Raw genomic sequence first — 26,327 nt, forward strand, 5'->3', positions numbered from 1 at the left:
GACAAAACTAGCACAAGCTGGCTCCGCCTCTCATTGGCTCCGGCTCCGCCCACTGCTGGGCTGTCTGCCTTCCGCCCCACCTCTCCCAAAGGGCACCAGCCAGCCCTGGGTTTGGGGAACCCCCTTGCCGTAGACTCTATCACGCCAAGGTTTTTAAGTGTGCGTGTGTGTGCTGGGGACAGTCATCTCTGTTACTGTCACTCGGGGCTCCTCCAGAGGGCCGGTATTTCGTGGGAGGGATTCAAGCACATACGAGAACTTTAGGTTCGTGCAGTTAGTGGGTTAAAGTACTCCGTCTCCCTAGCCCAACGGATCCACTTAAGAAAAAAAACGGGCTATTTGCATTTAGGAAAGTGAAGGGGAAATGCACAGAACAATGTGCCAATGGCTCTAGCTCTGCCTGTGATTGGCTCTGCCTCCACCCACTGTTGGGTCCCCGTGTCTCCTCTTCCAGACCCAACAGGCTCCAACCACTGCTGGTTCTGGCCACGGCGCCCGTGGACAAGCAAAGCGACATCTACACAACTTTGAATGCAAGCGGCATTTATTGGCTCACGTTCTTAGCACAAAAGGAGGAATTTCACGCACAAGAGCTTGGGGATGCTCTCAGTCTCTTGTGAGACACCCGCACAGAGCACAACAGAGGCTGCCCCCCCTGTGGATGTTCCACAGTAGAGCAGAAGGGATGCCCGGCCTCGGGTAATGAGAGACACGGAAAAAACACCCACAACAGGTCACAGCTCCCTGGTGCTCCTCCTGTGCCTGGGAGGATGTTATTTTAGGCGTTGCAGATCCATGTCAGCGAGGCAAGCAACAAAAACACAGAGCGGAGAAACATCTACAAGGTGAGCTTTTCTTCTTTCAATTTAAAAAGGAGCAGGAACCCGCTGCTGTTTGCAACAAAGGTTTTTGCCTCCAGAAGCCGCATCACCAAATATCATGTTAGATGAAAAAGATCTTCCTTCCTTCCCTTCCATCATCAGCCCTTTCCCACCCCCTTTAAAAGAAAAAAAACAGCTTGCTTCAGAGCAATCCCCGTTAAATCCTGGCAGCATTCAGCAAGGCAAGTTGGGGGGTGGAGAGTGAGATTGTGCATCAGTAGAGTCCAACGCCAAACTATTTAGACTCAGTTCTGTCATCGCAACCCCTTCTGATGAGTTTGCCACGAGAGACGCTGCCTCTGTGCAAAGTGCAGCAACGCAGAGCCCCTAGGGAGGACCAGAACCCCTGCTCAAAAAGGGACCTCTCTGATCAGCTACTAAGTAGAAAACACGGCAGGGATTTCTGGAGGGGGTGGTGGCTCTACCTCCCCAAGTGCATCAAGCATGTTGGGGTGCATGTGATTTTTTCCCTCGGAGAAGCTGTCCAATCACACCATAGCTTGGGACCATTCTAGTTCTGGCACTCCTGTAGTGGCTGTTGGGGGGGGGGCATTTTGGCCCTGCTGGCCTATCTCTCTTGGTATTCTCACACAGCCAGAAAAAAAAGGGATGGCACTGGCTCAGGGTGGGCAATCTGTCTGTCTGGCTTCAAGGTCAACTCTGCCCAAATGTGTGTTCCCGACCCCTCAGGGAGGCTTCCTGCGTTTGTGGTTGCGCACGCAATCAGGCGTGGTACGCCCTGTGGTGCGAGCGCAGCCACAAGCTGAGCATGGTGTTGCCGTGAGGGGCTAATTCAAAGCTACCTCTTTTCTCAGGAATTCTCCCGTGCACTGGCCCATTTTCACATCAATGGGGTGGGAACATACTGTTCAGCTGGTCTTGTTCCTGGTGCTAAGTGGTGCGTGTGTGTATTTCTGTGTTTATGCGCACACATGGGGGGGTGTGGGGGGGGAGAGAGAGAGAAGGGAGGGAGAGTCGTCATGAATAAGTGGGTGGGCCTTTGACCCTTGCAAATAAATAAATAAATAAATAAATAGCATTCCTGGGATCCACCCTGCGTTTCGAAAGCTTTTCCCCGTCGGAACAGGGAAAACAAACGAAAACCCCATTCGTGCAATAGGAAAAAAAGGAAGGGGACTTTTGTCACCATGATGCCTCTGGCTTGAGACTGTGTCCAACTTCCAACATCACCTTATAATGCCCCCCCCGGCAAAAAAAAAAGTCTTCTGTGTCTGATTCCAGCAGAACTGCTACATCAGCTACTGAACTGGCAGAAATACCAGAGGAGGAAGAGAAATAAAAAGGAACCGAATGTGGCACGCCTACCCTTGGCACACGAAGAGCGGGCCAAAAGTCACGGCTGTCAAAAAAGGATTGCCGATGGGAAAACTCGTCCTCCTGGTTTCCTCTGAGGCCACGCCAAGTGTAACCCAGACATGTCAAGTCAGGGCCTGGGCAGGAGGAAAGGGGGAAGAACTGACAGAAAGGACAAAACTGGTTTTGGCAAAGGCGTCCTCATTCTCATCTGGACAAAGGCAGACTTGCAGGACGCGCTTTCTCTCTCTCTCACCTGTGCAGCTGCAAGCGGGCACCCGGGAGGCCTCGGTGGCGGTGTGCTAGGCATCAAATTAACATCGCTTTCTACGAGTCGGAGTGTTACTCACTGTGAGCAGGGCAAGTTGGCTACTGCTGCTGCTTGGTATGCTTTTGAGTTTCAAGACACAAGAGAGAGGGAGACACGCGCAAGCACACAGAGAGTGTCGGGACTCACTCCCAAAGGTGCAGAATGTCCACTCCCCAAGGGGAAGCCAAGGCCGGCCCAACCTGTCAAGAGCAGAGGGAGAGAGACAAGAGGTCAGAGCTGTGTCAGCACAAGGGCGGAGAGCCTTCTTCAGCTCGAGGGCCGCACTGCCTTCTGGGCAACCTTCTGGGGGCCACAAGCCAATGGTGCTGCTGCACTACAACTCTTTAAACACACACACACACACTCCTCACCCTCTGGCCCCTCGCTCCATGGCCGAGCGCTTGCTTGGCAAGCTCATGGTCCCAGGTTCAACCCCTGGCATCTCTAAGGACTGAAAGGATCTGAAGTAGCAGGGATGAACAGCTGGAGCCAGATGACACCGACCACGGCTGGTGGACTTGTAATCCAACGACGGAGGGCCACAACTCCAAGGGCACACTTCAGTGACAGAGCACCTGCTTTGCATGCAGAAGGTCCCAGGTGCAAACCCCAAGGCATCTCCAGGTAGGGCTGGGAGAGGCTCCTTGCCTGAAACCCTGGAGAGCTGCTGCCAGCCAGAGTCGACAATACTGAGCTAGAGGGGCTAACGGCCACTCTGCATAAATCCAGTTCCCAAACTTCCATCGTCTTTGGACCACTGGCCTTGCCAGTTGCGGGGGCTGAAGGGCATTGTAGCCCAACAGGAGGGCTGCAGGTTCCCCATCCCCCGAGTAAAAAACACCTGAGCTGCAACCGGTCTGATTAGGTACAAGGTGGCTTCCTAACTCCCAACATCTGTCAGCCACGCTGCATGCAGGGGCTGATGGGAGGTGGGGGCCAACAAACATCCAGAGGGCCACAGATGTTTCCCATCCCCAGAGTAGACAATAACCAGGCTAGATAAGTCACGGGCCCAGCTCAAGGAGTGGCAGCTGTCCTCTCGAGCCTAATCCCACACGTGCCCTTCTCGAGTACCTTCCCCCACGTGGTCCACTGTCCCTCAGGCCGCCCGGGTCTCTGCCTCTATCTTCTGCTCCCCGTGGATGCTCTCCACCTCTTGGACGTGGGCCACGTTCTGCCGGATGGCGATCTCGGGGCCACCGCCATACAGCGTGCTTAAGTAAATCCACGTCTCTTCGGAAATCTGCCCATAATCCGCGCCTGTCAAGTGAGTGAGTGTGTAAAGTGGTGGCGAGAGCAGCTTCGGTTCTACAGCAAAACCCTCGTCGCCTTGTCCAAAGCAGCAACATTATTATTAAATGGAAAGATTAAGTCACAACTATGATGAACAAACAGTAACTGCATCTGAAAAAAAGAACAGTTGTAGCACAACACAGCAACCCTGCGAGACAGGCCACTACTCTTTCTGTGAGGTGTGTTACGGAATGGAAGCCCAGGGCGAATTGAGAACATCAGGAGAGCCTGGCTGCTGGATGAGGCCAACGGCCCACCTCGTGTGGCACCCTGCCCTCACAGTGGCCAGCAAGATGCCCCAATGGGAAGCCCACAAGCAGATCGTGAGCGCGATAGCATCTCTCCCCACCTGCGATTCCCAGCAAGTGGCATTCAGAGGCACACTGTCCCTAAGTGTGGAAGGAAAACAGCCATCGTGGCTAATAGCCATTGGTAGCCTTTTCTTCCACGAATGTGCCCAATCCTCCTGTTAAAGCCATGCAAGGCCACCTCTCAAGCCCAAAACCTTTCCCCTCAGCTTCACCAAGATCCCCCCCGCACACTTTTGTTCCTCGAGAGAGGTAGTCGGGGGAGGAGGAAAGGGAGGCAGGCACCCTGCAGGAGCTGCCGGGGGGCTTACCCTGTTTGACTTGCATGTGGCTGCTGCCTTTTGCCACAGCGATCTTGCTGTTGTCGATTGGTCCCGGGGGCTCTGCAGGAAAGAAAAAAGGCCATCTGGGGCTGCTCTCTGTTGCTTTGTGTAGGCTGCATACATGCGCCAGACACCGAAAGCACATGGCTTCCCTCCCAAAGAATGCTGGGAACTGTAGTTTGCCCCTCTCAGAGCAACAGTTCCCAGGATTCCTTGGGAGGGAAGCCATGTGCATTCAAGGTATGGTGTGCATGCAGCATTAAGCCCTGTACATTTGACACACGCTTAAAGCACATGGCTTCCCTCCCAAAGAATCCTGGGAGCTGTAGTTTACCCCTCACAGAACAACAGTTCCCAGCACCCTTAATAAAATGCCGTTCGCAGGATGCTTTGGGTGAAAGCCATGTGGCCACCCCTGCTTGAGCAGAGAAACCAGCTCCCCCTGCAGTGTTGCTTTCAAGGCACTCGTTTGGGGCACTGCCCCCCCCTCTCTCCCCCCCACTCCCCAGCCCTCCCCCCTGCCAACTCCCCCTCGGATCTTACCATTGTCCTTCCCTTTGACGAACGCCTCCCACTCACGGAACCATTGCATACTGATGCAGTAGATGACTCCGGGAGACTCTTCCTCCTGGAATGCCTTGTTCAGCTGACGGGCAAAAAAAACAGATGAGAGAATTCTTTGTTATCATTATCCATTGGGAGCGGGGGGGGGGAGAGAAGCACAGCCGCTGCCACCACCCCCCACCAGCCTTTACGGCTAGTTTTTAATGCTCCTCCTATTTTTATTTGCTACTGTGTTTTGATGGTTGTTGTAAGCTGCCTTGGGAATTGGGAGATTTATAGAAGGCGTGGGGAGCCTCTGCTCCATTCAGACTGTCCCACCCCTCCCTACCGCAGGGCCAACTAACAGCATCTGATGTGGGCCCCTGCTTCACTGAGGCTGGCTCTTTTCTTTCAAGAACATCAGAAGGGCCTGGCTGCTGGAGGATCAGGCCAAACGGGGCCCATCTACTGCAAACTCCTGTTCTCACAGGGGCCAAACGGATGCCTCCAGTGAGGAGCCCACAAGCAGGACCTGACCGCAAGAGCAACTCTCCCCTCCTGCTTTACAAGGCTTGTTTTATTGTTTTATATTATTATTTGTATTATTTTAAATTGTTTTTAGATTTTTAAGTGCCTTTTACAGTTTTAAGGTTGTGCATAGTTTAATTGTAGTTTAATTGTATGTTTTTCTATGTTTTTAACTACATGTAGTTCTATTTGTAAGCCGCCCTGAGTTCCAATTTGGAAAAAGGGCGGGGTAAAAATAAAGTTTCAATTCAGTTTAATTCAATTCCTGCGGTTTCAAGCAACTGGTATTCAGAAGCATCCTGCCTCCGGTAGCGGAGAGAAAACATAAGCAGAGTCCTGCCGGATCAGACCAAAGGAAGCCCATCCAGTCTAGCACCCGGTTGTCAGAGCTGCCAAACAGAGGTCCTAAAGAGAAGCCCACAACAGCACCCTCCCCACTTGTGCTCCCCAGCTAATGGCATTCGGGGTATACTGCCTCCGACAGTGGAGGGGGAGCGTAGCCGTTGTGGCTAGTAGCCATTGATGGCTTTCTCCTCCATGAATTTGTCTAGTCCTCTTTGAAAGGCTTCCAGGTGGTGGCCATCACTGCCTCTTGAAGCAGCAACTTTCATAGTTTAACTATGAGCTGTGTGAAGAAGTTTATTTCGTGGGCACGTGGGGGTCCTTGGTGTATCTGCTATGTTTAATAAATGTCTTTACGTTTAATAAATGTTGTTAAGCTGCTTTCAGGACTCCTGTCAAAAAAGCGGGATACAAATCTACTAAGTAGATTTAGCTTTGGGCAGAGCAAGACATCCGATGCTCACAAAACACAAAGAAACAGATATCAAAATAACATAAAACAGCCAGTCAGCAAAGTCCACACTGGCTGCTTCACACGTTCAGGCCCTCCTCTGCACTTCCCCACCCCAGCAGGCCTGACCTGCTTGCTGGAGACGGTACCTTGATGAAGGTGTCAATTTCAACCTTCCTCCTCTTGGCCAGGGCTTCGATCTCCACCTGGCACACCGAGCACACGTAGAGGTGGTTGACAGCCGGCCCGCCGCCAAACCTGAACAGAAAAGGAAGCGGAGGGGCTGAAGTGGGGCTGCAGAGGCAGAAAGACTGCCGCCCGCTTCCAGATGTGGCAAGTGTTTATGGGTGGGGACTGCCTGACCGCACAGCCAGAACTACACGCACCAAAGGTGGACACCGTTAAAAGACACGAAGACAAGATGTGCTCCTCTGGCGTGATCCAGGGTTGGAGGAACGACTGTTGCCCCCCAGAGGCTGCTGGACTCCAACTCTCATCTGCCCAAGCCAGCAGAGTCAATGGTCAGGGACGATGAGATCTGTAGTCAAACAACATCTGGGAGGGGCAAAGAAGCTTCCCCATAATAATTCTATGATCAAGTCCAAGCTGCAAGAAGGATCTTGATGGTGATGAAGAAGGAGAAGCAGAAGCCAATTTGAGCCTAAGCACCGTGAAGCAAGACCGACTTCCTTACCTGTTATAGAGATACTCCCAGACGTTCTGGGGAAGGATCACCACGAGGTCATCGATATAATGGTATTTATTTGGAGGGATGCCTGCGAATTAACAAGACGGAGAAGAAGGGATTAGGAACAGGGCCTCTTCCAGGTGGCTGGCACGTCGGCAGGAGGCAAGGAATCACAACGACTTTGGCATGTGCGTTGACAGCTTCCTTTGAAGTTACGGAGTTTCCTGCCTCCAAGCGGTAGGGAGAACATAAGTAGGGAGCTACTTGGAGACACGCAAGAAGGAAAGTCCTGCCATTAACTGGGAGGTAGGTGGAGACCAGGAAGAAACGCAGCTCACACTCTTAGGGACACCAGAAGCTGCCTTAGACCAGCTCAGGGTCTTTGTCCATGTAGGCCAGTGCTGTCTACTCTGACAGGTAGCGGCTCTCCAGGGTCTCAAAAAGAAACAACTGCTTCTTTCCTACCACCTGATCCTTATGACAGCCAGTGTGGCAAAGTAGTTAGAGAGCTTGGCTATGCCTTGGGAGATGAGGATATAAATCCCCTGCTCGTCCATGAAGCTCTCTGGGTGACCTTGGGCCAGTCACTGCCCTGGGCTCTTTCTCAGAGAAAGGGCAATATAGAAATTTAATTAAATGATAAAATAATCTACCTCGCAGGGTTGCTGTGAGGATAAAACAGAGAGGGGGGAAAAACACATACACCGCCTTGAGCTCCTTGGAGGAAAGGTGGGATACAAATGCAACAATAAAATAAGACATAATCAGAGGCGCTGGGGACCAAACCAGGGAGCTCCGTATCCAAAGCAGGTGCCCTAGCACAGGGTTAATTAAGGCCCTCCCACCATCCTAAAATTAAGCAACGCAATTAGACAGGTCGCTTTGAGACACTTTATAGGAAGAGATTCATAAATGGGATTTATTTATTTAAAAGCATTTATACGCCCCTTAATATTTAAAAATCTCTAAGCGAAATACAGGCAAAAAAAAGGAAGAACAATGTATCATTAAAACAAAAACACAAGCTAAAACCAGTAAAACAGCAATATTTTTTACAGAAACGCATAAAAACGTATAAAAGTGAATTAAAACAGAAATTCGGAGGGTTGAAACACATAAAACAGAGCCTAATCTTATAGGTGAGGGAAAGCCTGGGCAAATAAAATAGATAGAAATATATGCAGGGTAGTTCCTGCCGCAGGAGCAGAGTGGAAGGCAGCTCAAGAGCACAGCCAGAGCAGAGAGGGTGGAAGGTCCCCAAGCTACTGGAAGCGCGACCGGCTAGCTTACGGCAAGACGATAAGCCGCTCCCGCCTCCCAGCCCAGGACCCCGTAAACATTCCCCCCTTCCTCCCTCACCTCCGTGGGAGCAGAGGAAGGTGTGGTTGGTGATGGGGCCCGGCTCGGCAAAGGTGTTGAATTTGTTGAGCCATTCCCGAGAGATGTAGAATTGGAGGAGGCCGGGCTCCTTCATGGTCGCCAGAGAGACCACTTTCTGCCGCTCCCGCACAGTCTCCTCGCTGCTCTTCCTGGGGGTAACATTTTTTGAAAGGGAAAAGGGGTGGGTTCAGGTTGAAGCCACAAAACAGGTGCCGCCACCACCAGGCAGGTGGCCTCGCTATGAAGGGGCTGTTCCACACTGGATCCCAATTCAATAAGAAAGCTGCCTTAGATACCAAGTCCAGCCCTCAGTCCATCTAGTTTATTATTGTCCACACTGGCCGACAGCAGCTCTCGCCAGGGTTTCGGGCAGGGGTCTCTCCTAGCCCTATCCAGAGATGCCACTGGGGGCTTTCTGGCATGCAGCTCCTGCCACATTGCCTTTCCTTTCTAAAGAGCAGCGGGCACCACCTATGCAATGGGGCCTCAGCACGGCACAGCCCACGTCACCTAGGAACATTACAACAGCCTGCCTGCTGGATCCGTCCCTGAATTTATACACGCCTGAACTGAATACTGTTTTGTGCTTTAAAGAATTTTGATAACAATGTTGACAGTTATCCTTTATTCGTATCCACTGGCAAAGGAGTTTTGGACTCTGAAAGGCCGAGAGCGAACAATAAACATTATTCTTCAGTAAGCACCAGGGTTTGCCCCCTCTTTGCTTAACTAGCCTTGCTACCAGCCAGAAGCAGCCTAGTTCATTATGCCACATTATTCTGTGTAATCCGTGGATCGGCTCTCATTTTCAAAAAGGGTGTAAATTGAAAAGCACACACCTTCCCTAAATTTCCGGTTTTCTTCCCTCCCCAATCCCTTCAAGCATGTATAGAAATGCAAATTTCTCCAGCCAGGAATGTCTATGTGCTCTCATGGGCCACAGCGGCAATCCCTCACCTGTAAAACAAGACGTAGGCCTCTGCATTCTGCACAACTGTTTCGTGCACTTCTGTGACATACTGGTCATCAAATTCATACCACTGGCCGTTGATCACGTTCTGGCAGTATGCAATGTAATGCCCGCCTTTAAGAAAGGGAGATAAAGCAGACGTACCTCAGGCAGAGCTTAACTTCCAAGAGGCCAGTTTGCATGCTCCAGACAAGAAAGAATAGGGGGGGGGGAGAGAGAAAACTCACTGCCTGCCGTGCCATGGTGGGAAATCACAGACAAGAGGTCATACGTTGTGATCTGGGAGACGCTCTCCTTGGCCAGGAAAGGCCGAAGGTCCAGCCCTTCCAAGGGGAAGGAGACATGGCTGTTGATTTTGAAGGAGTACATGACCTCATGCCGGAAGCGCTTCAAATGGATGCACAAGATCTAGAGCAGAGAACGCACCAGAGCTCGGAACGCGCAAAGTCAAAGCCCCCCGGGCTGCCCTTGGAGGAGAACATCTACTGGGCTCATCCTAAGGTACGTTCAGCCAGGGCTGTGGGTGCCTGCAGCAGAATGCTTCAGCGAGGAAGCTTCTTGGGTGACGTTGGGCCAGTCACCATCACTCTCAGCCCAGCCTACCTCACAGGGATGCTTTGAGGATAAAATGAGGCTGGGCATTGTGCATACCACCCTCAGTTCCTCGGGGAAAAGGCTGGATGAAAATATAATTAAAAATAACAATGAAAGCATAAGAACGTAAGGAGAGCCTGAGTGCTGGACCACGCCAATGGCCCGTCATGGTCCAGCACTCTGTTCTCACAGTGGCCAACCAGATGCCCCAGTGGGAAGCCCAAAAGCAAGACCTGAGCGCAACAGCACTCTTCCCACTTTTGGCTGCCAGCCGCTGGCATTCAGAGGCATACTACCTCCAGGTTTCCCATCCTCTGCTACATGAAAGTTTTAAATAAAAACTGGGACCTTCTGAGTGCAAGGAACATGCTACGCCAACAAGCTACGACCCTGAAACCCACTTTGTGCCATCTGTGCTGGATGAAGGGGAAGCGCATGAAGAACCATTTCCTCTCTCTCGTTCTTTTTTTAAAAAAAATAAAATTAAAATGAGGGGCTACATCTAAAGTTCCGATTTTCCTTTCCAATCTGCTCCTTGAACAGAATGAGGAGGTTGCTATCTCAGGATGTAAAAACTGCTGTGGAAGTTAGCCAAAGCAGCTGGCAAAGCGGGAGCATTGAGGATTCTTTGCCTTACCTCGGGGAGCCGGAGAACTTTGCAGTACTTGACTCCGTTCCGCAACCTGAGGAAGAAAAGAAAGAAAAAGGAGGAGGGTGGACTGGCCTGCAGCAGCCATCTGTGAGAGGCTCGGGGACAAATGATCCCCTCGCCAGAGAGCCACAGGCAGAGAAAATATTAGGTGTGCTCAAAAGAACACTGAAAAGGAAGCCGGGACTTACTTTTTACATCTTTCACAACTGTACATGTTGTCGCCTGTAGAAAGAGAAAAATGAAATTGGGGGGCTGGGGAGTCATCGGCGCAACCCTGCAGGGTATCCCCTCAGTAGCACAGAGCAGGGAACAGAGGACGTTGCCTTAAACCCAGTCAAACCATTGGTCTGTCTAAGTTTAGTAATGCCCACACTGGCTGGCAGCGGCCCTCCAGAGCTTCAGACAGGGACCCTACCTAGGGATTGAACCGGGGACCTTCAGCATGCAAGGCAGATGCCCCACCACTGAGCTACGGCCCTTTCTAAATTCACAGGATGTTGCTTTCAAGTCAGACCGTTGGCCCATCTAGATCAGAACCGTCTGCACTGACTGGCAGCAGCAGCTCTCCAGTGCTTCTGACAGGGCTCTCTCCCAGCCCTCCCCGGGGATGCCAGTGGGGACTGAACCGGGGACCTTTGGCAGGCAAAGCGGATGCTCCGCCCACTGAGCTACAGCCCCTTCCCCAAATATGAATCTGAACCTAAGAAGCTGGCTTGCTTGATTTTTATTTACGGTCATAGACCAAACTGGCTCGTATCAGGCCCGACGGGTGGTCCGTCCAGCCGTTCAAAAGAAATCCAATTTAAATGCATAAACAAACAAAATGCACACCCCAGGCTCCCTCCCGGCCAACGCACCTTTCAACTCGTCTGCGGCAAAGAAGGCAGCGAGACAGTCCTCCAAGGTGACCACCGGACCCCAAAACCAGCTGGGGATGCAGGACACCACAAACCTGTCAGAGCGAGGGAGGAGCATTGCTTGGGACGGAGTCGCTGTGGATGGCCACGCCTCTCCCCCTCGGCCCCTCCCTCCCTCGGCCCCTCCCCCAAAGGGTTTGCTCCCAGAGCTTCCTTGAGATGGAAGACCAGCCAATGGCGGCGTTTCCCCAGCATTTAAGTCCCCGCCTGGATTACAGAAATACATTATAGGTTGGGCTCCCTTTGAAAACTGTTCAGACGCTTTGGTTAGTGCAGAATGCAGCAGCCAGAGAGAGTCTTCACTAGTGCTGCTTGCCCAGATTTTACCTCGCCGGTTTTAATAGCACTTTAGATCTGGTTCCAATTCAAAGTGCTGGTCCTCACCGTTAAAAGCACTGAATGGCTTTTATCGGTGGTGGGGAAACAGCAAGTACTTGAAGAATCACCTCCTCTCATGTCAATCTGTCCGCACCTCGTTTAGAACTTTCAACACTACTGTGAGCACCTTGAACTGGGCCAGGAAATGAACTGGCCACCCATTTTGCACCGACCCTTCCTAGTAAAAACCAAAGGAGACCACAGAAGCTTGACAGATGCCCATCCCTGCATTATGATATATATATAAAAAGAGAAAAAAGCCACAAAAAATGCTGTTTAAGAGCAGACTTTCCCCCCAGTTTCATCTCGAACACATCCAAAAGCTTAGTTTTTGGACTTTGCTGAATCTCACCTCTGTCCACAACTCCCCAAAAGCTCAAATGGTACCTCTGAGGCCCGCTCACCTCCGGATGTACTCCATGATGAAGGCGATCCAGCCCTGTGAGGCGGCATAGCTGTCCCCGCAGGCCCCTGTCTTGGCTGGCACGTTCTGGTAAATGGCGGAATGAAGCTTGGCCAAGTCCTCCTTCCCGGGGATGGGAAGCGACAGATCCTGGAACGTCTCCACGGTGGTGGATACCTGCAGGGAGCCACAGAAGGAAAAAGAAGGCAATCAGGGGCTGCTAGCCACGATGGCTGTGTTCTGTCTCTGCTACCGGGAGACTGTATCCTCCTGAATAACAATTGCTGGGGATCATGAGTGGGGAAAGAGCTGCTGTTGCACTCAGGTCCTGCTTGTAGGCTTCCCACTGAGACATCTGTCTGGCAATCGTGAGAACAGGATGCTGGATTAGATGGGCCTCCCTTGGCCTGATCCTAGTTCAGACAAGAATGCGCACCTGAACTTTAGAGGTTTGGGAAAACACTGAATTGGGGCCTGCAGAAAAATGTTCCACATGGCTGCTCTACAACCATGAAATCCCCTTCTCCCAGACTCCCTAAAAATATGAGCCTGCGCATCTTTTGAAGGCTGTACCACAACTCCTCTTACACAGCCCTCTCCACCCTGACAGGCAAGAGGCATGATCACAGATCACAGTCCAGCAAGGCAAAAGCGCTCAAGAAGGCTGGTGAGGGGGCATGGCCCAAACAGAATCTCGAGGGCTATACAGGGAGGCCTGGAGGACCCCATTGCCCAGTTGGCACTAACCCATGACAGGGCCTTTTCAGTGGTGCCCCCCCCCCGTTTGTGGAATGCCCTCCCCAGTGAGGTGCGTCTCTCTCCACTGCTATTGATTTCCAGGAGGAAGTTGAAAACATTCCTGTTTACCTAGGCATTTGACGCCTGAAGCGGCTGAAGTTCCTTCCAATCGCTGGTGAAAGGAATGTTTTTCACTGGGACTGTGTTTTTTAAAATGTTTTCAAAAACATTTTTAAGAAGGCTTTTCTTTTTGTTGCTGTTAAATCGCCTTGTTATGTTTGCCACCCTGGGCTTCCTTTGGAAGGAAGGGCGGGATGTGAATTTTATAGTGATAATAAAATTAGGACTCCCCAGGGCTGAGGCTCCCCCCCCCCCCCGTAGTAGACAGCACTGGGCTAAAGAGACCGCAACATTCCGACTCGGTATAAAGGCAGTTTCCTTATGTTCAAAGCATAAGGGAGCGTGTGGGAAAGGCTCGTCCCCTTGCCATTTTCACTGGATCAGCAGCAGTAAGGGAACGCACTCGGTCACAGGTGAGGCACTGGACGAGGCTGAGGATGGAGCCGTCAAATATGTCGGAGATGACGCTGCGGTAGCGGACCTCCACCTTCTTTTTGCCGGAAGCCAACATCTGAGCTGAGGATAGAGATTTGAAGGCAGTAACAACCAATGAAACTGTCGCCCACCCCCAGCCAGTTCTCTCGGCGGGAGACCGCCCCAGGGACTCTGCACGCGTGGAGGGAATCGAATGGAAGGCAGCCTTCGTATAAAGGCCTTTTTCAGGGACGGTTCCCCATTTGGGGAATGCCCTCCCCGATGAGGTGCATCCGTCTCCCTCGTTATTGACTTTCAGGGGGAAGAGTGCTGAAAATATCCCTGCTTACTCTTCGGGCATTTCATGGCTGAAAGATACTGTTCCTGGCAGCGCTGAAATCACTGGTGGGGAGAATATTTTTTTTTATCACTTTTGGGACGCTTTAAAAACACATGTATCATTGATCTGTTTGCCGCCCTGGGCTGCTCCTTTGAGAAGAACGACGGGACATAATTTTAATTATAAGTACAATAATTGTAATAGCAGCAGTGGAGTGGAAGGACATCCCCAGGAGATGTACAGAAAGACACGGCAACTCTGATGGAGGCCACTCACCCAAGTCAACCCCTCCCAGCACCAGAAGCTCCCTGGCCTTACCCTTTTTCAGCACATAGGAGGGTCCCAGTCGCACAGGGCTTGAGCGTGGGGGACTGCTCGACAGCTTAGAGTGCATGTCGTGGTGAACGGGGCTGCAGGGTCGAGAGGAGCAGCGTGTGTAAGCGTCGTTGTCCGGCTCTGTGCGGGGAGAGGAGAGGGATTGCCTGTGAAGAAGCCTGGATCGCAAAGCTTTGCCTGACAATCTCAGCTCACCGAGTCCCTCTCCTCTGGCACCATCTCTGCCCTATTTTTTTTTTAAATCATTTTTGGATTGGCTGCAGGGTGCCTTGGGCCCATTCTACTGAGGCAAGAAGTGGGAATATATATTTTCTTTTTTATGGAATGCTCAGAGGGGCTTCATTTGCAGAAGCTAAGTAATGTTTGTGCTGTCCTCCAGGTTCAGGCCATGTCCAGAGAGTACCCAAAAGTTCTCCCTTTTAGTCAATGTTGCTGGATCTGTTGGAATCTCTAGAGCTGTTCTAGGAAAGTCCAACAGGCTATGACCCTCAATGTTGAAATGTTTTGCAACTGGTTGCTCCACTTTTTTTGTTAAGATTGCCCATTTGTGGTTTCTGAAGCGTGTGTGTGTGTCAGTTGTGGTCTTTCCTACGTATTGGATATGACATCCTGGTCTTTTGCATTCGATGACATAAATTATATTGCAGGACCTGCAGGTGATGTTCTGTTTGATGTATATGTCCTGCCTGTCCTAGTGCTTGTAAAAGTGGCTGTCTCCCTGAGGTACACACAGGTGATACAGCGTTTGGAGTGACAAGGATGAGACCCAGGATTGGTGATAGGTGGCTTAAGCACAGCTCTCACCAACAGTCTGCGCAAATTAGGAGGCCACCAAGACAGAGCTTTTCTCCTGTAGAAATCAATGTAAATCAGTGTAAACAAAATCAGTGGAGGATATATATATATATGAGAGATACAGCCTACAGGACTCAGACACTGTACTTAACCTGTAGCAGTACCTGGGGTTCTAGAGGGGCTGGCAGGGCGAGGAGTGGGGGGAGGGAGCGCTTCTGGGGAAGCCCGGCCATCCGGCGCCGTCACAGAGGTATCAACGTCAGCGTCCTCGTCCACTTGCTCAGAGTTGCTCCGCCGGTGGCTGCATGAGAACTTCCGGTCCTTCATCCTCTCCTTCTCAGAAATCCCTCGGCCGGCCTCATCCTGGATCAACAACTCAGCCTCCACCAAGGAGCCCCCGGTTTTGCTCTGCCCATCTCCCTCGCCTCGGTCGCTGCTTGAGTCGCAGGAGAGGAACTCATCCTCCGAGGGGCTGCGGTCACCCTCCCGCTTGTCATCCGCATCGCTCGAGTCCGAGTCCCGCATCTCTGCAGCTACCGGCTCTTTCAGCTCCTCGTGGAGCTGGTCCATCAGGCAGCGCAGGAATTCCTGGGTGTCCTGCAGGGAGGCGAGAAGAGTGATTTAGGAATGTAAGAACCTGTCTTACAACGCAGCTCAGATTGTTGGTCCATCCAGCCCAGTAGTGTGCAGAGCGAGGAGGGGAAAGCTCAGGTCTGGGGGCGGGAGGGATGGAATGCGGCCCTCCAGGACTCTCCATCTGGCCACTGGGATGCTCCTCAGACCATACCCCTCCCAGGCCCTGCCTGGCTCGGAATGTCTTTGTTGGAATTGCTTTTTAAGATATTTTCAAAGCTTTTTTTTTAAATATATTTTGCAAAGACGTTTTTATTTTAATATGTTTTAAACTCTTTTGTTTTTGAGATGTTTTAGAGTGCTTTCAGTGTTTTTGTTTGCCACCAGAAGGAAAGGCGGGATATAAATAAAATAAATAAATAAATGTGTCCTTGAACAGTGATAACGCCTCTTGCTTATCCGGATGGGGAACAGAGAGGGGTGTGTGTATGTGTACAAAAGGTAACATTTACATCCATTGCTCTGCCCACTTTTGCCTCTGGCCCCGCACCACTAGCACATAGCCCTTGGAAGGCTGCCCAGAGGGAATGTGCGCCCCCCCCCTAAACTGAAAAAGGTTTCCCTACCCTACGTATTTTTAAAGATGTTTTTATTTTAATGTTTTAAAAGTCTTTTGTTTTTGAGATGTTTTAGAGTGCGTTCAGTGTTTTTGTTTGCCGCCCTGGGCTCCTTCCAGAAGGAAACTGGAACTGGGCTGCCTTCAATTCGATCCCGACTTACGGTGCCCCTACGAATAGGGTTTTCATGGTAAGCGGTATTCAGAGGGGGTTTCCCATTGCCTTCCTCTGAGGCTAAGAGGCAGTGACTGGCCCAAGGTCACCCAATGAGCTTCATGGCTGTGTGGGGATTCGAACCCTGGTCTCCCAGGTTGCAGTCCAACACCTTAACCACTACACCACACTGGCTCTCCAGAAGGAAAGGCGGGATATAAATAAATAAAATAAATTTAAAAATGTGTCCTTGAACAGTGATAACGCCTCTTGCTTATCCGGATGGGGAACAGATACGGGTGTGTGTACGTGTACAAAAGGTAATATTTACGTCCATTGCTCCGCCCACTTTTGCCTCTGGCCCCGCCCACCACTGGGAAGGCTGCCCAGAGGGAATGTGCCCCCCCACCGGACTTAAAAATATTTCCCTACCCCTGCCATACAGCCTTCATGGCAATTAGAACAATGCTCTGGGCTGCATGCAACTAAGTTTTCCCCAGAGTAGACCCATTGAGATTAATGGACCTGTCGACTTCCGGGAAGGGTTGCTTTGCCTGTGCTGCCTCTGAGATGAGCTCTTGTCTCAGAAGAAGCTTTTTCAGCTTTAAAATCAGTCACAACGCTCTTTTTGACTGGTAAAGATTTTCTCCCGGTCAGGGAGAAACGTAGAGATCAATCACAAAGCCTGCTTTTGTGGGGAGGACTGGATTTCATTTATTTATGAGAGAAGGTTCAAACTGCAATGCCGGATGGACTTTCATCAAGCTCTTGCTGATTACAGCGACACGTTTATCTTTTCTTTAAAGAAAAACGGACTTCAACAGGCAGATAAGCATCCTTCTTTCTATTTTCTTTTTTTACTTGGTTTAAATTGGTGTAGCAAAAAAGAGATTTGTCAATGAATCAGCTGTGAAGAACTTCTAGGTGAGTTTATTATGGCTTTTCTCTTTCACTAACGAAATTAAGGAGGAAAGAAATCGAAAAAGCTTATCTTTGTTTTTATTGCAAAAAGCTGTCCTGGAGGTGCATTCTAAAGATACCAACGGAAGAGGGATTTCTATTTCGAGGAGGGGGGAACAAAAACTTTTTTTTTGGTCTATTTCATTTTGACGAATCTGCTTGTTCACGACGCCACTAATTGTTTTGATGTTGGGAACTAAGTTTGTTTTTGTATTCCTGAATACATAGAGATAAGGCAGGCTGTAATGTCTACACTGATATAAGCAAGCCTGGAACATTAACCCAATTGTGGCTGAAATAATTTTTGTTTCTGCGGTTTTAAGAAAGACAACCAGGAAAGTGATTGAGACCATGGAAGAAATTATGTTTCAGAAAATAATGGGTGAGATTGAGATAACGAAACAAACCCTGAGACAGGGTAGACAGGAGATGAAAATTGAATTTAACAAAATGACGCAGGAGCTTAAAGAAACAATGGATTCTGTGAGAGAGGAGTTTGATGGGATAGGGAAGCTACAAGCCCTGGAGATTAGAACAAATGTGAAATTGGAAAAAGATTTGGAGTTTATGGATGTTAGAAATAAAGTTTACTGTTTGGAATTCAGCGTTGTCTCTGAAGAAATTAATGAAGATTTTGGTGGTAAAGTTATCAATGTCTTGGATAATTTTCTGGACTGGAATGATATGATGGAGCTTGACATAGAAAAAATCTATGGAGTTGGCTACAGATACGTGACAGTGGAGAAACTCTTAAGAAATGAGCCAGTGCATTTTGTAAAAAAGAAGAACAGAGATATGACTTTGCAGCAATATTTCAGCAACATACTCAGAATTCTTGACTGGAATGATGTGATGGGGCTTGACATAGAAAAAAGTTATGGAATTAACTACAAATATGTGACAGAGCAGAGATGCACCCAGAGCAGAGATGTGACTTTACAACAATATTTCAACAACATATTCAGAATTGATGGCAAGGACATATTTGTGATGGGGGAAATTCCCATCAGACTCTTGTTATATGACTATGGCTATGACAGCAAGATCATCATGGGATACTGATAATGGATGAATGGATACTGAAACCACTGGATTTAACAGGACTATTGAAGATGGAAGATGGAATTAATATTGATAATGGAAGAATGGTTGTGGAAATTATTGGACTTGGCAGATTTGACGAGATGGATTAATTGATATGTTTGCTTGGACTATGGCTATGACAACAAGATTATTATGGGATACTGATAACGGAAGAATGGCTACTGAAATTACTGGACTTAACAGGATTATTGAAGATGGAAGATGGAATTAATATAGATAATGGAAGAATGGCTATTGAAATTATTGGGCCTAACAGATTTGAATTAGATGGATTAAGCGATATGTTTATTTGGAGAAAAATTGAAAGATATATCTCTCAAGGAATTGAAACCTCTCTTGGACTTTTTGTGGAAAGAATAAAATAATGTTTATGAGATTTGATGATTAATTAAGATAACTACTGGAGGAAAGTGATTTTATAATATAATTTTAGAGATAGGATTGTTATATATTGTAGACCTATAACTGATCTGCGACAAATCGGAAGTCAACATTTTATTTTATTGTTTAATTGTTTTGGTTTTGTTTTGTTTCTTGTCTTTGAAAATTTGAATAAAAATTAATGATAAAAAAAAAGAGATTAATGGACCCAAGTTAACCATGTTCGTTCATTTCAATGTGTCTACTCTGGGTAGGCCTGGATACAACCCTCTGTAGATGCTTGAAATCCCCAGGTTGCTAGAAGGCTTCATGTTGTATCAGCACCTCAAAATTTGTCCTAGCTCCCTAAGCAACTGGAAAAATATTGTTTAATTTCTAACACTGTGGGAGCACATCATTTTCTTACTGCAGCAGGGAGGAAATCGGAAAGCACCTCACCTTGTTTCTTGAAATGACAAACCAGGATTTTTATTTCTTTCCTGTTAATTTTATGAAGTGACTTGCACAACGTAACTTTCTCAGCTAGATGTATTAGGTGAATCTAGGGAAGGATGAGATTTGGGGTAAGACGTTACTTATCTTTGGGCTTGATTTACCTGGTTTATTTTTCTCTTTGGTACTCTGTATGGCTTATTGATGTATTATCTCCTCTTTATTTGTCCTATTATCTGATATCGGAAGTGGTATTTGTTGGATGGCTTTAAAAGGGGATGAGGCAAATCCATGGAGGACAAGGCTACTAGCCTCCAATGGCTGCATTCCACCTCCACTGTCGGAGGCCGTATGTTTCTGAATGCCAGCTGCTGGAAACTGCAGGAAGGGAGAGTTGCTGTTGCGTTCAGGTCCTGCTTTTGGGCTTCCCGCTGGGGCTTCTGGTTGGCCACTGTGAGAACAGGATGCTGGACTAGATGGGCCACTGGCCTGAGCCAGCAGGGCTCTCCTTATGATCTCTTAATAAAATAATTAAAAAAGAAGCTCCTGAGATTGCCTGTTCACCGTCACTCTCACCTGTTGCGCATAGCCTCGGAACATGGGGTTGACCAGCTTGATTCCGTGCGACAGGCTGCTTGGGATGACATAACTCGGGCTGGTTTAAAACAAAACACAGAATCAAGAAGAAGAAGAAGAACTACTGTCGTGGAATTTACGACTTGATTCTTTTTGGAGGAGACTTAAGAATGAAGCCAAAGCCTCATTTAAGGTCGTTTATTCAGCCAAGCGCTTAGCTGGAGCAAAGTACAGAACTCAACTAAAATGGTGGTCAGTTACAGACAGATATATACCCCCCCATTTTCCTCTCTACAATGATATGAGGTTTAAATACCTCTCGCATATCCTGCAACCTATATTATACAGACCCCCCCCGGAATAAATTTGCATTCTATTAGCGGGCAATGATATCTATCTAACCTCTCAAGTAGCATCCTTCGCCGTGGCTGCGGAAAAGATTAGAGTTAAATATCTAAAACACCGGAAGGGGAATTAGAAGCTGTCCAGTATTAGGTTCCTATTTTGGAAGAAATTGTTTTAATTAATTTTAACTTCTTATATCTTTTGAATATTTGTACCTGTCTAAGTATTTGGCTATGTGTTTATTCTTGTACTGTTTTACATGCATTATATTGTGGTGGCCGATGGCTATAAACAATAAAGAACTCTTCACAGTATACCCCCACATTCGTCATGACCATGGCAACAATTTCATCCAATTGTTCTATGCTAAAGTGCTACAGTGATGCGCTGCCCCCTGTACCAACCATCCTCCTCTTTGCATTCCTGCGATATCAGTATCCTTGGCACATATTCACTCTATTACAGCAGTGCTATTCACTATTGTCTACGTGACCCCCCCTGCTTACAGAGAATGGCAGTCAGAATTGTTCAGGATCAATCAGAATCCTCTTCACTACTTTATACACAACCTACTGTATAAAGCTACTCCCGCTACCGTGGAGACAGGCCCACTGCCAAACTCCATCAGGGAGCACAGGAACTCTTATCGCAATTAAAAAAAACTACCCTGCTCTAGATTTACTCACCGCTTCTTATGCCACACTTCCGAGATCAGCTTCTGGTAGCTTTTGCAGAGCGCTGGCTTCTTGTCCGTGCGCACAAGACCACCACATTCAAGGAAGAACTGGGTGAGCGGCGGGCTGAAACAAAGACAAAAAGGAAGGCAGATGACTATTTTTCCAACAATTTCACTTGGGGACACAGAAAGAGGAAGGGGACAACATGGATGCCTTTTAAAAAACGGAAGAGATAATGCAGTTAGAAGGAAAAAAATCTGCCTTGCCCAGCTGAAGCAGCCACGTTTGGCCTAAAGCAGCCTTCACCAACCTGGTGCCCTCCAGATGCTTTGGACTGCAAGTGGCCTGAGACAGCTTTAAACCTACCAGTTGGACAGCGCCTGAAGTGCAGCGTTCATATAACAGGAGTTCCCAAGGTTTTTCATTCCAGTAAGGCCTAAAGTAGGAGGAACAAAACAAGGAAGGAAGTTTGCTGCTCATTATATCCACTGCTACATTTCTTTCATTCATTCATTCATTCATTTATGCAGGCAGGCAGGCAGGCATTCAAGGGAAGCGGAAAGGGTTATTTTCAGATGCTGAGGTCTCTGGGTTTACCTCTCGGTTTCAGGTCATCATCTTCCGATTCAGACTCCCCTTCATCAGCAACGGCGATTGGGACAGCTTTCAGAGGATGGACGGGTGGAGGAGAATCCTGGAAATGACGGTTGGGGAAGTCAACCTTTAATACAGGCAAGTCTGCTTTGCAGCACAATAGTACACACCGCGCGTGGGACAGGAGAAAAAGAAGCAGCCGTTCTGAAAACCCCAGAGTGTAGTCAAGCACCGCAAACCGGTTCGCATCACTCCCTCTAACAGTGAACTCGGTTGGCTGAGTGACAATCAATTTGGAAGCAACACTGATTTGGACTCCCTTTAGGAGGAATGCGAGATACAAACTGAATAAATAAATGAAATAAAATGGGGCCAACCAAAAATCAGGATGTGGTTTTGACATACTTGGGAGACTCCCTATGTTTGCACGCATTTAGAAAGTTGGTCTAAAAAAATATACATTTTTTTCCCCCTTTCAATTTACAAAAACAAAAACTGCCTGACAGGAACCTACGAACGTGCAGAGTGCTAACACCAGCTGAGCTGAGAGACAGCAAGAAAGGCCTATGAAAAAGGGGGAAGGGGAAGCAACTCAAAAGGCCTAGGAGTGTCAGAACACACCCACCTGGTCCATGAATTTTGATGGTGGGGCTGGAGCGTGGGAGGCCAGCCGCTGGTCCAAGAACACCTCCTTTTCACAGGCGTAGCACCACACCCGGAATGTTGTCAGGTTCACCGTCAGATTGTGCTTTTTGGCCTAGCAATTTAAAGCACACACACACACACACAGAGTGTAAGTATAGCAACTGATATCATTTTTATCCAACTAGGTTTTCAAGTGGTAAATTGCTGACGGTCTTGGCAGACCACTTAATGATTTTTTCTCCCTGCTGTAGCTATTGTAATGCGCTGTGCTAGATACTGTAAGACTTTTAATTGTATTTCTGTTGCTTCTTTTTTATTTCCTGTACTGTCTTCTATAAAAGTATTACAACTGGCAATCCATAGAATTAAGACTTTAATGCAATAAAAATACAGGAAATAAAAGATGCAGTAACAATACAATTAAAAATAAGTATGAGTATTTAACGTGGACGTGCCGTGGACGACCTAAATGAAGCTTGCAGACCACTGGACCACAGTTTGGGACCCCCTGATCTAGACAACACTTGTGTGTCTTTCAGGCAACACAGCTGGGAGAACCAGAAGTGTTCAGTGCTAAAAGGGTTTGGGGCTTACAGTTTAGTTCCAAGGAAATTATGCCTACTGCTCACTCGCTCTCAGGGAGGGGGACAAGATCTCTCACCTGCGCATGAAGGGTGCTATGATCGGCAAAGGATTCCCCACAACCAACGTACGGGCAAGCAACCTAAAGAGAAACAAAGCAGGTAACACTGCAGAGACGTAGTGAAAGAATGTGTGAGAGTGCGCACACGTGCGTATAGATACACACACAAACACACACAAAATGCATCCAAAATATGGTTATTTCATGTCCCAAAAGGTGAAACGTTTACCCGGTGCCGTTCAATAAACTCACCATGGACAAGTGGGAATAACAAAGCTCACATATACTTTAAAGCAACGCTGTTACCTGGAGGCAGGCCCACAGATTTGGTCCCCTGGCTCCACAAGACTGGCATGTTCCCTGTTTTCACAAGGGGGAGACAAATAGTTTGTCAGTGACTTGTAATTCTCAGAGAGACTATTTGTCTAATGGAGGGGTGGGGAACATGTGGTCCTGCAGATGCTGTTGAACTCTGATCAGCAGCAAGCAGCATGGCCAACGGCCAGAGAGGACGGGAGTTGGAGTCCAGCAACTTCTGGAACACCAGCTTCCCCACTCCGGTCTAACCCCGCCTTTCCTCTTACGAATGAGCTTCAGAAGCTTAGGACGTGCTTAACTCAGACTTGCACTGGTTTAGCAGTCACATCTTCTCCCTGAGGATATTCTTAAGAGGAGTGGGTGGTTTTTATTGCAAACAAATCTTTCCTTACCTTGGATTTGAGAAGCAGATCTTCCTTGGTGACTTCACCTATGGAATCCAGGTGAGGGCAAATGTCTCTAGGATCGCCCATTTTGAACCCGGGCTCACCTGTGTGGAGCAAGAAAGAGACAGCAAAATAGGTTGGTTTGTTTTCAAGTCCAGCTTCGTCATGTGGATCCCAAGCCTGCCCTTGTCATATACATTATAGTTTACAGGCTGTTTCCCAACGTGTCTAAAAACTAATTCTGAAGTAGGTGAATTTAAAACAAAAACACAGTGTCAGAAATCCAACCCATATTGAATTTGTCTCTCTGGGCTTTTTAGGCAAGGAGTGGGCCAACTTTGACACAAACTCTCTTTTGCCACCCAAAGGGCATAATTGCCATCCTGTACTGGCATTTTCTACCCTAATTATAAACATCAAGTACCAGCTTCCCACATGGTCCAGCTGCCACTTCAGCCCTCTCGAGTATTATCCCAAACCATGAAGAGTCAGACCATTGGTCCCTATAGCTCAGTATTGTCTACACTGACTGGCAGCCACTCTCCAGGGTTTCAGGCAGGGGTCCTTCCCAGCCCTGCCCAGAGATGCTGTTAGGGATTGAACCTGAGACCATGGTTCTCCAAATATTGTTAGGCTACAACTTCCATCATTCCTGACCACTGGCATGCGTCCTGGTGGTTGGAGGGCCACAGAGCCCCCACCACTGCCACTGATAATCTCGTTGGGCACCATGAGAAGAGAATGCTTGACTAGACGGGCCTTTGGCCAGACCCAGCTGCAGGAATCTTCTTATATCCTTATGAGCTATCGCCCTTGTGTCCTTGTCAGAGAAGGCAAAGCAGATGTCCCAGAGAATATGTGCCCCCCAAAACACATATTTTACACTGTAGACTGAGTAATCCAGAAATACCACCCCTATCCCAGTTCCATGCATCCATCACAAACATATATTAGGTTCAATGTGTATAATTATAGAAGGTTGGGGGGGGGGGAGAGAGAGATTGATATGTGTTATAGACTAATCTCACAAAGGGAGAGCAAATGCATGTTAAACAATAACTAGCAGATATGGTGCGATTGGGACTTTGAAACAAACTCTCCCCAACAGCATAGCTCATTAAACACAACAAATCTACAAAGATCCCCCTTTCAAGAAAAAAATAGCCAAAGAAAGCATTTTATATTCCTCCGCAGACCCCACTTTCCAAAGAGATACGTCACATGGAGCTGGGTGAGGCCAGGAGATTGGTAAACTTGGCTAGAGATGCCCCCCCCATTAGATTCCCCACTCAAAATAAGGAAAGCGAACACACAGCTGACTGGTTCCTACCCCAAATTAGCCCACACATAGCAGCTTCTCTCCACTTCCCCCCTTCCCCAAGTTAACGGTGGAGAGTATTATATAAAGGCACCCAAATGCCTCCCCATAATAACAAAGGAGGTGCTATTGCATTCATACTCATAATAATAATAATAAAAATGGGAGGAGGTGCTGCATTAATACTCCCTCTAATAATAAAATGATACTCCCCATAACAATAATAATAATGATAATTGGGGAAGATGATGCATGAATGCTCCCCCTAATAATAAAGTGGTGCTAATACATCAATAATAATAATAATAATAATAATTGGGTGATGCATTAATATTCCCCCTAATAACAAAGGGGTGGTAACGCATTAGTGCTTCCAATAATAATTAACAGGGGGGGTGATACATTAATACTCCCTGTAATAATAAAGGGGTGGTAATGCATTAATACTCCTATTAATAATGATGATGGGGGGAGGTGATGCATGAATACACCCCCCAAAAAGTAAAGCGAAGTTAATGCATTAACGCTCCCCCCCCAATAGTAACAACAATAGCGGTAATGCATTAACACACCCCTTCAAAAAAATCAGCCTCAACATCCTCTTCTCTCCGCTCAAGTTAAGACGAAGTCCCCGTACTAAAAAAAAACGCCCCGTCCCCTAATCCCCCCACCCCGTTGGCCACTATGAGAAGGCATTTGTCAAACCCTCCAAAACCTGTTTTGTCCCGCTCGGAGCCTCCACTTACGCTCGCCCGGCTCCAAAACCGTTTCCCTCCTCCCCCGACCCCCCACTCCCTCTGGGGCGCCCCTCTTCCGCGGGGCGACGGCCCAGGCGAGGCCGGAGCTTCTGGTCCCCAACTAGGCCCCACGTCGCCTTCTCTCTCTCTGTCTCTCTCGTGCTGGCCTGCGGTGCTTCGGCTGCCGGGTCCAAAACGGGGCTCCCTTCTGCGGCTTAGCCGCTGGTTACCTGCTAAGGCCGCCCCAGGAGGAGGCAGCGGAGGCTGCCTGGCAGCGGCTCGCAGGAGACGGGCGGCTCTGACAGGAGGCGGTGGCAGCGGAGGCTGCAGCCGGGCTGGGAGGAGGCAGAGGCGGGCCCGGAGGTGGGCCACGGCGCCTGGGAGGGGACTTCGGGGCGGCAGGAGGCCTCCCTCTTTCCCTGCCTGGCCTTATAGGGGGGAATTCGCTTCAGTTCGCATTTCAAGCCGAAATCTACCAAGATTCGCACCTTCCGAAACGAGGTGGGAGCCCAAACACGAGCCCTCCTCTGGGATTCGCGCTCGTTCGAATTTTGCACCCCACAACAGCACCACCAGCAGGGCCTCCCCTGCCAATCATAGGAGCCAAGATAGTTGATAGTGTGGCACTGGCCTACACTGCAGGGCTGTTATAAGCTGCCCTCTTTCAACTCCAGCCTGCAATACAGGACAGAACTACATAGGACAGAACTACATTGCAAGGCTGTCATATGCCACTCTTTCAACCCCAACCCTACACTGCGGAGATAGTAGGACTGGACTACACTGCAGGGCTATCGTAAACTGCTCCCTCTCTGCCACAGCCTCAGTGAAACTGGGAATAATTAAAATA

At 48.6% G+C, this 26,327-nt stretch overlaps 1 protein-coding gene across 3 annotated transcripts; it reads right to left on the reverse strand.

Annotated features, from left to right (window-relative positions):
- Window positions 1–526: 526 nt before the first annotated feature.
- Window positions 527–26,116, reverse strand: USP20 (ubiquitin specific peptidase 20). Of its 3 annotated transcripts, none has more exons than XM_061603800.1 (25): window positions 25,966–26,116; window positions 23,429–23,526; window positions 23,025–23,078; window positions 22,737–22,799; window positions 22,056–22,187; window positions 21,434–21,530; window positions 21,203–21,272; window positions 20,846–20,959; window positions 19,815–19,893; window positions 15,183–15,615; window positions 14,206–14,343; window positions 13,501–13,649; window positions 12,277–12,452; window positions 11,435–11,529; window positions 10,766–10,799; window positions 10,563–10,608; window positions 9,559–9,739; window positions 9,319–9,445; window positions 8,341–8,510; window positions 6,988–7,069; window positions 6,443–6,551; window positions 4,973–5,075; window positions 4,418–4,489; window positions 3,580–3,765; window positions 527–2,705 (listed from the first exon to the last, which is right to left on the reverse strand). In XM_061603800.1, exons 2-24 carry the CDS (start codon window positions 23,507–23,509, stop codon window positions 3,605–3,607), a joined length of 2,766 nt encoding a protein of 921 aa, XP_061459784.1. In that variant the 5' UTR covers window positions 23,510–23,526; window positions 25,966–26,116; the 3' UTR covers window positions 527–2,705; window positions 3,580–3,604. The 3 variants fall into 3 exon arrangements, with proteins under 3 accessions (XP_061459784.1, XP_061459785.1, XP_061459783.1); XM_061603801.1 differs by lacking the exon at window positions 25,966–26,116 and adding an exon at window positions 25,708–25,894 and having other exon boundaries at window positions 13,537–13,649; XM_061603799.1 differs by lacking the exon at window positions 25,966–26,116 and adding an exon at window positions 25,708–25,894.
- Window positions 26,117–26,327: the final 211 nt, after the last annotated feature.

Source organism: Rhineura floridana, chromosome 20 (genome assembly GCF_030035675.1).
Source record: "Rhineura floridana isolate rRhiFlo1 chromosome 20, rRhiFlo1.hap2, whole genome shotgun sequence".
Lineage (NCBI taxonomy): Eukaryota > Metazoa > Chordata > Lepidosauria > Squamata > Rhineuridae > Rhineura > Rhineura floridana.

What these genes read in the sequence shown, in the direction of transcription:
- USP20 (XM_061603800.1), bottom strand. Translation starts at nt 23,509, where the DNA reads ATGGGCGATCCTAGAGACATTTGCCCTCACCTGGATTCCATAGGTGAA. An exon ending in TCCGAGGCTATGCGCAACAG is followed by an intron (nt 15,616 to 19,814) that starts GTGAGAGTGACG and finishes GCCTCCCTGCAG; the next exon opens with GACACCCAGGAATTCCTGCG. An exon ending in AAATTGACACCTTCATCAAG is followed by an intron (nt 5,076 to 6,442) that starts GTACCGTCTCCA and finishes TTTGCCCGTCAG; the next exon opens with CTGAACAAGGCATTCCAGGA.